Here is a 12,668-nt window from a genome sequence, read left to right on the forward strand (position 1 = left end):
TGTTAGCCAGGATGGTCTCGATCTCCTGACCTCATGATCCGCCCGTCTCGGCCTCCCAAAGTGCTGGAATTACAAGCTTGAGCCACCGTGCCAGCCCAAACTTGGGCCTCTTGTATGACCAGTTCTGCTGCTTCACCCCCATCCTGAGGGGGTTTCCTTTCAGTAGCCTCTTGCAACTGTCCCTAGCCCTCCATCCTCCCAGCACGCTCCTTATCCTCCTCCCTGGTGACAGATCACCTCCCAGCAGGATTCCCTGGCTTCCCTGGTGAGGACCTGAGTCTTGCCTTGTGGCCAGTCTTTCTGAACTAGCTTCATCATGGTTGGACCTCTTTTTTTTTTTTTTTTTTTTTTGAGATGGAGTTTCACTCTTGTTGCCCAGGCTGGAGTGCAATGGCACGACCTCGGTTCACTGCTGCTGAAGTTTTGTCTGCAGCTCGTCCTGCTACACTGCAACCTCTGCCTCCCGGGTTCTGGTGATTCTCCTGCCTCAGCCTCCCGAGTAGCTGGGATTACAGGCATGTGCCACCATGCCCAGCTAATTTTTTTATATTTTTTAGTACAGAAGGGGTTCCTCCATGTTGGTCAGGCTGGTCTCAAACTCCTGACCTCAGGTGATCCGTCCCACGGCCGGACCACTTAATGCCATCACCGTCATTTAAACATACTTCCTACCTCCCCCTGCCCCCACCTCCTACTGTTCCATAGACAATCAAACCATGACCGTGACCTTGGAGTTTTCCTCTTCCCCTCTCCAAACCTCACCTGTCCTTTTTTTTGCGGGGGGAGACAGGATCTCCCTCTGTTGACCAGGCTGGAGTGCAGTGGCACAATCGCCGCTCACTGCAGCCTCCGCCTCCTAGGTTCCAGCCATCCTCCCACTTCAGCCTCCTGAGTATCTGGGACTAAAGGCGCATGCCACCACACCTGGCTAATTTTTGTATTTTTTATAGAGACAGGGTTTCTCTATGTTGCTTAGACTAGCTTACCTGTCCTTTTAGGGTAACTTTGCAGGAAGCCTTCTTAGATGATTCCAGCCCTGTATCCCTTCTTTTTTTTCGTTGTTGTTGTTGAGACGGAGTCTCACTCTGTCACCCAGGCTGGAGTGCAGTGGTGTGATCTCAGCTCACTGCAACTTCTACCTCCTAGGTTCAAGTGATTCTCCTGCCTCAGCCTCCCAAGTAGCTGGGATATAGTGCCACCACACCCGGCTAATTTTTGTATTTTTTTTTAGTAGAGATGAGGTTTTACCATGTTGGTCAGGCTGGTCTTGAACTCCTAACCTCAGGTGATCTGCCCACCTCGGCCTCCCAAAGTGCTGGGATTACAGGTGTAATCCTGTAATGGGGGACCCTGTCCCCCATCTCTTACTCCTGCAACACTGTTTATTGTCATCTCAGGGTTTTTATCTCCCTGAGTAGATCACAAGGTGCTTGAAGGCAAGCTTCATGCCCAAATATTCCTTCTGCATCAGTGCAATGCGAAAAACACATTCTGTGCACAAAAAATGCTAATGGAGTCATGGCCTGGTGCATTCCCCAAGACTTACCTGGAACTCCACCTCACCCTGTGACTTGGCCACAGCTACTCACCCCTCCCTGCACAACCTTCAACTCCCACCAACCAGGGGCAAGATGGGAAAAGGAGCAAGTGTAAGAATGGCAGAGCACGCTGTGAAATAGAAGAAGCCAGCTTTAGGATCATGAGTCTTTTAATATATTATTCTGAAAAGAAAGGAATTAAAAAAAAGTTCCTGACATCTCTTCTGTGTTTTGTTTTTTAATTTAAATAAATACCCTGCCCACCCACCCCCACCCGCTAAAATTTCCCTCCTCCTCCCCCATCATCCCGCCCATCCCTGGCACTAGACCCTCACCCCAATACTAAATAAGATGCCTGATTCAGAGCAGGCCACACTGACTACCAAATTCTGGCAAATTGTAAATACTGTGAATGGTCTTGGGCCCTCTGCTTCCCTGGGCCCCTTCTTCTCTTGGTCCACTCCCCATGCGGACCCCTCCTTGGCTGTGGGGTGGCATGGATGGCGGGGCCTTTAGGCATTGGCACTGGGGAGAGTGCAAACTTGGCCCTGATTCTCCACTCCCGGCTCAGGAGTAGGTCAGAAGGGCCCAGAATCGCCCTCCAGACTGAAATAAATAACAAAATAAATACCCCCTCCCCAACTCCCGGCTCTCTAGAAAAGAGCTCCTCCATCTGGCACTCTAGTCCCTCTCTTTGAGCTCACCCACCCCCCTCTTCCTCCCATCCCTTCCTTCCTCCCTTCCCCATGCTGACCTCTGGCTTGGTTCAGGAGGAGACACGCACAGCGCCCAGGGGGGAGAACAGCCAGAGCGCCTCGCCCCAACCTCAAGCAAACCCTCCTCCTCCTCCAAGTTTCTCAGCAGCGCTGTTGGCACCCTAAGCCCAATGGGCCTGGCAGACTCTCTCCATCCCAGGGGGTACGGTGGAGGGCAGGGGTTCTCCCTGGCACTCTCCCACGTGGTCCTTCAATGTCTCTCAAGGCGAGGCTCCCGGGAGAGCCAGGCGTGCCCGCCCCCGCCCCAGTCCAGGCGCCCAGGTCCCCCCGCCCGCCTCAGATGGCGGTGTCCCAGAGGACCGTGTGCTGCCGGCGGCAGGGCGGGGTGCCGGACTTGCGGGGCTCGGGCCCCCGCCGCCAGCTGGGGAGGATAGGCATGCTCTCTTGTTTGCAGAGGCCTCGGTCCGGGCGGTGGCGCGCCTTGATCTCCTTGCATACGCAGCGCTTGCGCTCGATCACCTCCAGCAGCTTCCCGTCGCGTTCGCGGGCCGGCTGGGGCGGCAGGGGCGGCAGGGGCAGCGGCAGCGGCAGCGTGGGGTGGGGCTGTGCCGCGGGCGGGGGAGAAAGGAAAAGGCGGGTAGGGTCGGGGACCTCAGCATGACCGGACCGGGTCCGCCCTGCCTAGACCCACGTCTTCCCCTAGAAGCAAGTCCTTACTTGCCCCCCACGGCCTCGGCTGGCTCCCTCTGGCTGTGGGGCCCATGGGGGCCGAAATCCAACTCCGGCAGCTTTGGCCCAGTCACGCCCTAGTCTTCCTAGACAGACGCGTTTTGTAAGTTGCTCCCCCTAGAAGGGATGCCTTTGTTTCTTTCTTTCTTTTGTCTTTTTGAGACAGGGTCTGGCTCTGTCGCCCAGTCCAGAGTGCAGTGGTGCAATAATAGCTCACTGCAGCCTCTACCTCCTAGACTCAAACAATCCTCCAGCTTCAGCCTCCCTCCCAAGTAGCTGGGACTACAGGCATATACCACTACACCAGCTAATTGTTAAAAAATTAAATTAAATTTTTTTTTTGTATTGATTGGATCTTGCTTTGTTGCCAATCCTGGTCTTGAACTCCTGGCCTCAAGGGATCCTCTCATCTTGGCCTCCCAAAGCACTGGGATTACAGGTATCAACTACTGTGCCCAGCTGGGGCAAGGGTAGACAGGGTCCCTCCCTTCCTCTCTCTCTCTCTCTCTCTCTCTCTTTTGACAGGTTCTCCCTCTGACACCCAGGCTGGAGTGCAGTGGCACGACCATGGCTTACTGCGGCCTCCACCTCCCAGGCTCAAGTGATTCTCCTGCCTCAGCCTTCAGAGTTACTGGAACTACAGGCACGCACCACCTGTCTGGATAATTTTTTAATTTTTTGTAAAGACAGGGTCTCCCTATGTCGCCCAGGCTGGTACAGAATTCCTGGGCTCAACCACTTCTCTTGCCTGGGCCTCCCAAAGTACTAGGATTATAGGCGTGAGCTACCATGCTTGACCTCTTTATTTTTATTTCTTTTGAGACAGGGTCTTGCCCTTACACTCAGGATAGAGTGCTGTGGTGGGATCACAGTTCATTGCAACCTGAGTCTCCTGGGTTCAAGCAATCCTCCCATCTCTGCCTCCCACAGTTCTGGGATTACAGGCACAAGACATGGTGCCCAGTGGGGAGGTCTTTTTCCTAAATTGCGCAAAGGTGCGCTGTTGGCTAGTGGTGGCCCTGACTGATCTCCAAGCTGGGCCCTACCTTGCTGCCCATCTTAAGCAAACCTTCAAACCCTTCCCAGATCCTCTCCCAACCCCCTCACTCTCATTCCTGGGTTCCTGTTAGTCTGTATTGGCTCAGACCCCAGCCTGCATGGCCCTTTGTTTTGTTTTTTTTTGTTTGTTTGTTTGTTTTGAGACAGAGTCTTAACTCTATCGCCTAGGCTGGAGTACAGTGGCATGATCTCGCCTCACTGCAGCCTCTGTCTCCCGGGGTCAAGCAATTCTTCTGCCTCAGCCTCCTGAGTAGCTGGGATTACGGGTGCCTGCCCCAACGTCCAGCTAATTTTTGTGGGTTTTTTTGTTTTTTGTTTTTGAGACAGAGTCTCTTTCTGTTGCCCAGGCCACTGTAGTGCAGTGGCGTGATCTTGGCTCACTGCAACCTCCACCTCCCGGGTTCAAGCGATTCTCCTGCCTCAGCCTCCCGAGTAGCTGGGACCACAGGCGCGCACCACCACACCCGGCTAATTTTTGTATTTTTAGTAGAGATGGGGTTTCTGATCTTGGCTCACTGCAACCTCCACCTCCCGGGTTCAAGCGATTCTCCTGCCTCAGCCTCCCGAGTAGCTGGGACCACAGGCGCGCACCACCACACCCGGCTAATTTTTGTATTTTTAGTAGAGATGGGGTTTCACCATGTTGGTCAGGCTGGTCTCGAACTCCTGGCCTCATGATCCACTCGCCTCAGCCTCCCAAACTGCTGGGATTACAGGCATGAGCCACCGCACCTGGCCCTAATTTTTGTATTTTTAGTAGAGAAAGTGTTTCACCATGTTGGCCAGGCTGGTCTCGAACTCCTGACCTCAGGTGATCTGCCCGTCTCGGCCTCCCAAAGTGCTGCAATTACAGGCATAAGCCACCGCACCCTGCCTGGCCCCTTTCTTTCTTTCTTTCTTTTTTTTCTTCTAAGACAGGGTCTCACCTTGTGGCTCAGGCTGGAATGCAGTAGCGTGATCATGGCTCACTGCAACCTCCACCTCCCAGGGTAAAGCCATCCTCCTACCTCAACCTCCAGAGTAGCTGGAAATCAGGCTTGCGCCAGCACACCTGACTACATTTTTTATTTTTTATAGAGATGGGGTCTCGCTATGTGGCCCAGGCTCATCTTGAACTCCTGGGCTCAAGCAATCTACTTGCCTTGGCTTCTGAAAGCATTGAGATTACAGGTGTGAGCCACTGCAACTGACCTTCTTTAAAAAAGCAAAATAGACAGGGTGTCATTATGTTGCTCAAGCTAATGAACTTCTGGCCTCAAGTGACCCTCCTGCCTTGGCCTCCCAAAGTGCTGGAATTACAGGCATGAGCCACTGTGCCCAGCCCTGGCCCCTTTATTGCTTTTCTTTGCACATTCAAGCCTTCTCCACCTGCTCCTTCACAAATAAAAGAAAAACCAAGCCTCACCTGGCTCGGGGCATCCCTGGGCTGGCTGCAGGGCCGGGGTGTGTGGAGCGCAACCTGCCGGACTCCGGAGGTGGAGGCCGAGCGCCCTAGGCGGTAGCCTCCCGTGAAGTCTGAGGTGGAAGAAGGAGGAGTGAGGAGGGCAGGAGCCTCAGGTGCCCCTCCCCTAGTTCCCAGTCCCCTGCCCTTGAATGATCCAGGCTGCCCCTGCCTCATCAAGGCGGAAAAGGGGGTGGAGATGTGGTATGAAGATTTAGGGCCCTGGATGTGGACATGAACAGGTGAGAGGAAGTCAGGACAGGTGCGGCCAGACCCCGGGAGATCCCCCAGCCAGCCCCACTGTGCACAGGTCTGTGCAGGCCACATCACCTCCATTGCGGTGGCAGGCAGGGAAGGTCTGGCAAGGAATGGGCAGCGCGGTGCGGCTCCCTCCTCGGTCTCCGTGGTGGATCCTGGCCAGCAGGCCCTCTGCCCCCTGGCTCCTCACTGGGATCCCTGATGTCACCGGGCCCCTGTCCTCACGCTCCACCTTGCCTGGACCCTCGGCACTGCCATTCCAGGCCCGGGCACCATCCTCGACCTCTGCTGGGATGACAAGGAAAGCTGTGTGCCTGCACATTGGAGGCATCCTTCTGTCCCTCCGGTCACACATGCTGCAGCATGGGTGGACCAGGAGACACAACTGCCCCTTTTGCAAGTAACAGCTGGGATGGGGTTCCTTCACACTCCCCCGCACACACACACACGCACATACACCTGTTCCTTTCCACCCATTGGTACCATCTCCTGGGGTTGAGAATCATGTATATGTGCTGCATCCAAACCCTTTTCCCTGGTCAGAGGGGCCTCCCCAACCCCAGCTTTAGCTTCCAAGCCCCTCCATCTCCAGCTAGGGCCAGAATGACCATCCCCCTGGGACCAAGACCTGTAGGGTGAGAATCCCAATTCCTGAGCCCAGAAGGAGGCGGGCAGGGGGAAGGGCTGCCTGTGAACTAAGCTCATCTCTGAGAGGAGGCCTGGCAGAGCATTGCGTTGCCAGGCAACGGTAGGGGCCTCCTCTCCTCTCCCTCCTGTCTGGATGGGTTGCCATGGTAACAGCTGGGAGGCAGCTGTGTTTAGTTCCTGGTGCGCACACTCACAAGCACACACCCCTGCAGCCCCGGGAAGGGAGGGGCAGGGAGCAGAGCAGGACAGGGCCAGATTTGACCCCCTTTGCCTCCCAGACCTTCCTGCCCCTCCAACGCACACTGGGTGACCCCCGTCTTTCTGTCTATTGCTCACCTCCACCCCTCTGGTCTCCTAGAAAACATCCCAGACTCAAGACTGTGACTTCCAAATAACCCCTCCAACACCTCCCCCAAACCATCACAGGCATTCCCAGCTGCCCCCCACCCCCGACGCCAGCCCCCACTCCCCACCCCTCACTCACTGTCCAACTCCTTTGCTTTTCTCCCTCCATAAAGGACCTTTCTCTGCAGGGCCCAGCCTGCCCCAAATGTCGCGGCGCCCATCTCCTCCTCTTCCTCCTCTGGTGTCCCTGCACTGGCGATGACGTGGGCACAGGAGATGCTGGCAAAAGCACCCCCATCGGTCCCTTGCTCCTGCAGCTGAATCTTGACCATGGGGGATGGGGCCCCCACACCACAGCCCTTATTCAGCACCCCCCCAGCCTTGAGGCTCTCATAGGCAGGGGGTCTCTTAAGCCCAGCTGCTGTGGCTGGGTAGGTCCACAGCGGGGTCAGGGGGCCTGCAGTTGGGTCTGGAAGGCTGTGGGGGGAGGCCAGGCAGCCGCGGTGGTGGAGGACCCCAGCTGCCGCGCCCATGGCCCCACTGTGGGGGCTGGACTTCCCTGGCATGGGGGGCCTCGAGCTGGTACACAGCATCCCATGGAGGACTGAGATCTCCTTCTCCGTCTTTGGCTCCCCAACACCCAGGGGTGGACCGGCTGGCAGGACAGAGTGCGTGGTCACCTTGACCGCCGAGTACACCATGGTGTAAGACACGGCCTTGTCCTTGGGGGGGCCGGGGAGCAAGGCGGCCGGGGCAGGGGGGGCTGCCGGCGCCCCCGCCGCCTTAGGGCAGATCATGCTGTGGGAGTTGGGGAGCTCCCGCTCCCCCCGGGGCTGGCCAGAGCCCTGGGGTGGCAACGGTGTCGAGTGGCTCCGGGCCCGGCCCGATGGTCCCAGCAGCAGCAGGTTGGCAGCAGGAGGTGGAGGCGGTGGGGGAGGCGTCTCCCGCTCCCGTGCAGGCACTTGGGGAGCTGGGGTGGAGCCGGCTGGCTCCTTGGAGTGGCAGAGGACAGGTAGCCTCGAGACCCCATCGCCAGGGGTTCGGGAAGCAGACTTGGCTTGGGGGAAGGCCAGGAGTGGAGGCCGGTGCTGAAGGAGGTTTGGGAAGGGTGGGGGGATTTCACAAGGAATGGTCTTGGTGGGCGTCCCATCCCTCCGGCTCGGAAGGGCTGAAGCTGGGCGGCGGTGGGCATGGGGCGGAAGGGCGTGAGGCTGTTGTGGCGGGGATGTTGCGGTCAATGGTGGAGGGCCATTGGCCCGGCCTTCCCCGGCCTCTTCCGGCAGCGGGTACTTCATCTCCTCATAGATGGCCTCACTCTCTTCAGAGTCCGAGTCGGCGCCCGCTGGAGGGGTCGGGCCCCCACCCCCAAGAGGGGGCCCAGCCAGGCCTCCTCCACTTCGTCCTCCTCCCCTAAAGACGTCCCCCACCATCTCAATGTACACAGGCTCTTCCTGGGCACCCACATCAGGGTCCCCAGCTACTCGGGACCCCCTAGTGAGGCGCTGAAGAGGCAGGTTCCCCCCTCGAGGAGAGGGGCCTGGGGGGCAGGATTCATCGAAGGAGACAGAGAGCTGGGTGTTAGGGCTTCGCCTGGGCTTCTGCGGAGGAACCTTCCGGCCGGACTCTCGGCCCTCTGGGGTTGGCTTCTGTGAGCCTGGACAGGACAAGAAAGAGAAAAATAAACCAGGCTTTTAATGAGGGGAACAAGTGGGAGGAGCCCATTCTGATCCCTTGACCCCTCTGCAAGGACATATCTGCCTCTTCATTTTCCCCACATTCCTCAACTTACAGCCCCAGGAGGCTTCTTCATTTCTTTTTTATTTTTTAATAGAGACAGGTCTTTCCATGTTGCCCAGACTGGTCCCAAACTCCTGGGCTCAAGGGATCCTCCTGCCTCAGCCTCCTAAAGCACTAGGATTCCAGGCATCAGCCACCATGCCCAGCTGTAGGTTACTTTTCTACTAGTCAGCCCTTGGTCTTTTTAAAACATCAACTAATTGGCCAGGCACAGTGGCTCATGCCTGTAATCCCAGCACTTTGGGAGGCCTAGGTGGGTGGATTACCTGAGGCCAGCAAGCCTGCCCTTGTCAGCCTGGCCAACAAGGCGAAACCCTGACTCTACAAAAATACAAAAAATTATCCAGGCGTGGTGATGGACGCCCGTAATCCCAGCTACCTGGGAGGCTGAGGCAGGAGAACTGCTTGAACCTGGGAGGTGGAGGATGCAGTGAGCTGAGATCGCACCATTGCACTCCTGCCTGGGCGACAGAGCGAGACTCTGTCTCAAAAAAAAAAAAAAAAAAAAAGCGCTGGGATTACGGGCATGAGCCATTGTGTCTGTCCCACAGTCCTCAGTCTTTCTAATGTATTCTCCAGAATCCGCAGCTCCTACCCTCATTGTCCCTCCCAGGCCACCACGCCTTTCTCAAGAACTTTTCAGGGAGTGTCCCCTGCCCTTGGATGGTTCATCTCAGGCCCATCCAAAAGGACCCCCCCAATTCCTTTTAAGAATGGAATCTTCCACTTCCTTGGTTCTTCCCTGAATGAACCCTCCCAGCAAGCCTCCCCCAGCCTGGAATAGATCCTCCCAGCTCCCAGCTCCACCCCAGGGAGAGAGAGGGGGTATCTCACCTGCTTTCTTGCTGGGGGGCGTCTCTGCCCCCGACCCGGGCCCCACCATGCTGAGCTTGGTGCTGGGGTGTCTCCGGGGCTTGGCAGGGGGTCTTCGGATGCTGCTGTCCTCTGTGAGGCCTCCACCGCCCCCACCAGGGCCACCCCCGACACTGTCCATGCTGCCCACCGAGTGGCAGGAGAGGGAGCGTGGGGCCATGGCACTGCGGCAGGGGTGCGGGGTGTGCTCCTGGGAGGCAGGCATCGTCATGAAACCCATCCTGAGGGAGCGCCGTAGCGAGGCGATGTCCCGCACGCGGACCCCAGGCCCCTGGCCGGCCGCTGGCCCAGCCGAGCCAGCGGGGGCCACCTCCTTACTGGAGCTGGGGAGAGAAGGCCACGATGGAGTGGAGGAAGGGCCTCGGACCTGGGCCTCCCCCTTCTCCACCCCAAGAGGTGTCAGCAACCTTGTGGCTTCCCAGGGAGGAGGACAGGAGCCTGGGTGGGGACAGGGTTGCCAGAAGGTCCAGGGCACCAATGAAGGGGCTTCAGGCAGAATCTTGGGCTTTAAAAAGGCAAGGCAGTTGGGGGAAGGTATGAGAAGAGGGGTGAGTATGCCTGCAGGGGAGCATCCCTGGGGCTGGCAGATCCCAGCCTGGGCACCTATGTGGACAGCCTTGTGCAGAGATAGAGATACAAACCCAGGTAACACAGACAGACACACCTGCCCCCACAGCTCCTCGGCCCCTCTCACTCTCACACTGGCCCACACCTTTCCTCTGACCTACACCCCCATGGCACACCTCCTCTCCCAGATGCACGATGTGTCCCTCCAGGACCAGAGCAGCCTCTCTCCCCTGGCCCATCCTTCTTCCTCCCTCTCCCCTGGTGTTGTCCTCTCTCTGTCACCCTCCCTGGCTCACCCCCATTCCATTCCACTCTCCCTGAGCTTCTGTCTGAGTGGAGGGTTGCGGGGAGTGGAGGGGGGGCGGCTGGCAGGGAAGAGAGGAGAGCTGTGTGGGGTGGGCGCTCATTAAGGCCCTGTCTGCTAGCCCTTCATTAGGGAGAGATCGCTGCAGCGATCACTCTGATTAATCTAATTAACAACAAGAATTAAACTCCACAGTTGCGAGGGAGGAAAAGGGAGGTGGCTGTGACAGGCTCCAAGTGGCTGTGAAGTCAATGGGAGTGAAGAGGAGAAGGAGAGAAGGATGGGAGAGGCCAGGCCCCAGGTCCCTGGAAGGGCAAGCGGGGAGGCAGACAGGGATGCAGGGGTCCGGGGGTCGTGCCCTGCCCCGGCTCTTTGGCAAGGCCCAGCCCGCATGTCTGCCCACCACACACACAACTTGACCATTCGCCTCCTGCAGCAGGGGAAACTGGGAGGAGGCCAAGTGGATGTTCTCTGATGCCCCTGAAATGACCCCTTCCCTAGACCCTGGGAGGGAGGCGGAGCCTGCCCCTTCCAAGGTCAGGTGACAGGAGAGCCCACAGCCAGCCCCAAATTTGCAGAAAGGAGAAGGGCTACAGGCCAGAGGTGAGTCAGGAAGGAGTGACTTGGGCCTCTGGGGATGGGGAACAACCAAAGGGGTGCTCCTGGGCTGTAAACCCCCCCGCAGGAGGGCAGGAGTTGGGCCAGGACAATCTGTGTGCAATCCTGGCCGTTCCGTACTGACTCTGAGAGCAGAGAGCTCACTCATGACAAGGCTGCCAGGCCCCCGAGAAGGGCTGTGGCCCAGTGAGGGGGCAGGCAGAGGTGCGGAAGGAAAGGGAACGGTCTGGGGCACAGCCTTACCTCCTCTTGGCCTCTTCTTCCTTGTGCTGCCTCCACTCCAGCTTGGTTTTTCGGTAGAGGAGGTTCATCTCGTGGGGCAGGAGGTGGGGGCTGGGGGGCCCTGCTCAGTGCCACCAGGCCCGGGGGGCGGCCCTCCCTGGGTCCCGGATCCACTGGGTTGGGGGAGGGGGTGGTGAGAAGGGAAAAAAAAGAAAGGTGGGATGGGTGGGGGCCAGGGATGAATGAAAGAGAGAAAAAGGAGAAGAGACATGACTCGGGTCCTCAGAGAGGAAAACACAGACAGAAAACCCAACACAGCTTCAAGGACCCACAGACAGACAGACACAAGACCCCGACAAAGGTGTTCAGAGCCGCAAATACACACTCTGGAGCGACCAGGTCAACACAGATTCCCTTCTTGTGTAAAGACATCCTGATCCACCACCCATACAGGCCCCACAAACGGACTGCAACCCCTCAGCTACACAAGTACACATTCAGACACACAAACCACAGAGCCACCGACCCACATCTACAGACAGAGGACCAGACACAGAGATTGGCATAGGTAAACAGAAACCTAGGGATAGACAGGCACACAGACATAAACACCCACAGACACACCCACAGACACACACACAGACCTCCAGACACACACAAATCTGCTACACGGAACCGGACACACCTACAGGCAAAGAGTTATGCCCAGGGCCTACTTGCGTACATTGCACCCCACTGGGGAAAGGGGAGATGGTCAGACTCTCCCTCCCATCTTGGGCTGTAGGGGGGCATCTTATGAGGGCAGGGTGGGGACGCTGAAGGAAGGATGGGAGACACCCTGAGTTGGGTATCTAAAATACCACCCATCCATCTATCTCCACTGCCTGCCTTCCCCCTCTTCCAGTCCTTCCCCGGGCCTGGGCCTTGGTCCACCCCGATTCTGGCTCCCTGGCCCTTTAGCAATGGTTTGGTCTCTGCCTCCCTCCCTCGCTGATGGCCCCAATCACCTTCTTCTTCCTCCAGGATTTGGGAGGCCCCCGGTTTTCCTCTTCCAGTCCCCGCCCCTCAATCCCACCCGGGGGGCTCCAGTCTGGCCCCATTGCTACCTTCTGGGCTGCGGCCTCCATACCTGCTCCGGTTTTCCTTCCCCCAAACCTACACTCTTCTTTTCGCCTTCAGCCTCACTTCTCCTCCCAGGCGCCCCTCCTTATAGCCGTCCTCCCCCTTCCCCTGTTCCAAACCTGGCCTGCTTCATCCCCCTTCTCCATCCAAGGGCCCCAGGTTCCTGGCACCCCTCCCCTTCCCCTTGTCCTGCTACCCTGGGCTTCTCCGCCTTTCGCTCCGCCAATCCTCCCTGTCCCTTGTCCCCCCACCCCAACCTTCCTGCACCAAGCCTCCCCAGTTTCTCCATCACCGTACCTGGCCTGCCGGGCGCCGGCCCCCCCATGCCGGGCTCCGCCCGGAGCAGGAGGAGGGAGGAGGAGAGACAGAGACAGACCGGGGGGAGCGAAGCTGGGCCCTGCCGCAGAGACAGCCCCGCCTCCGGGTCCGCC

At 58.0% G+C, this 12,668-nt stretch overlaps 1 protein-coding gene across 1 annotated transcript; it reads right to left on the reverse strand.

Moving 5' to 3' along the window:
* Positions 1 to 1,690: 1,690 nt before the first annotated feature.
* NYAP1 (neuronal tyrosine-phosphorylated phosphoinositide-3-kinase adaptor 1) lies at positions 1,691 to 12,609 on the reverse strand. The gene is made up of 7 exons (XM_011985687.1): positions 12,535 to 12,609; positions 11,137 to 11,288; positions 9,366 to 9,727; positions 6,874 to 8,388; positions 5,814 to 6,026; positions 5,448 to 5,557; positions 1,691 to 2,857 (listed from the first exon to the last, which is right to left on the reverse strand). Exons 2-7 carry the CDS (start codon positions 11,202 to 11,204, stop codon positions 2,591 to 2,593), a joined length of 2,535 nt encoding a protein of 844 aa, XP_011841077.1. The 5' UTR covers positions 11,205 to 11,288; positions 12,535 to 12,609; the 3' UTR covers positions 1,691 to 2,590.
* Between the last annotated feature and the right edge of the window lie 59 nt (positions 12,610 to 12,668).

Source organism: Mandrillus leucophaeus, unplaced genomic scaffold (assembly GCF_000951045.1).
Source record: "Mandrillus leucophaeus isolate KB7577 unplaced genomic scaffold, Mleu.le_1.0 Scaffold29, whole genome shotgun sequence".
NCBI lineage: Eukaryota > Metazoa > Chordata > Mammalia > Primates > Cercopithecidae > Mandrillus > Mandrillus leucophaeus.

Coding starts and splice junctions, on each gene's coding strand:
- NYAP1 (XM_011985687.1), bottom strand. CDS start 11,204: ATGAACCTCCTCTACCGAAAAACCAAGCTGGAGTGGAGGCAGCACAAG. Junction 6,027..6,873: donor AAAAGCAAAGGAGTTGGACA/GTGAGTGAGGGG, acceptor TCATCCCAGCAG/AGGTCGAGGATGGTGCCCGG. Junction 2,858..5,447: donor CCAGGGATGCCCCGAGCCAG/GTGAGGCTTGGT, acceptor CCCGCGGCACAG/CCCCACCCCACGCTGCCGCT.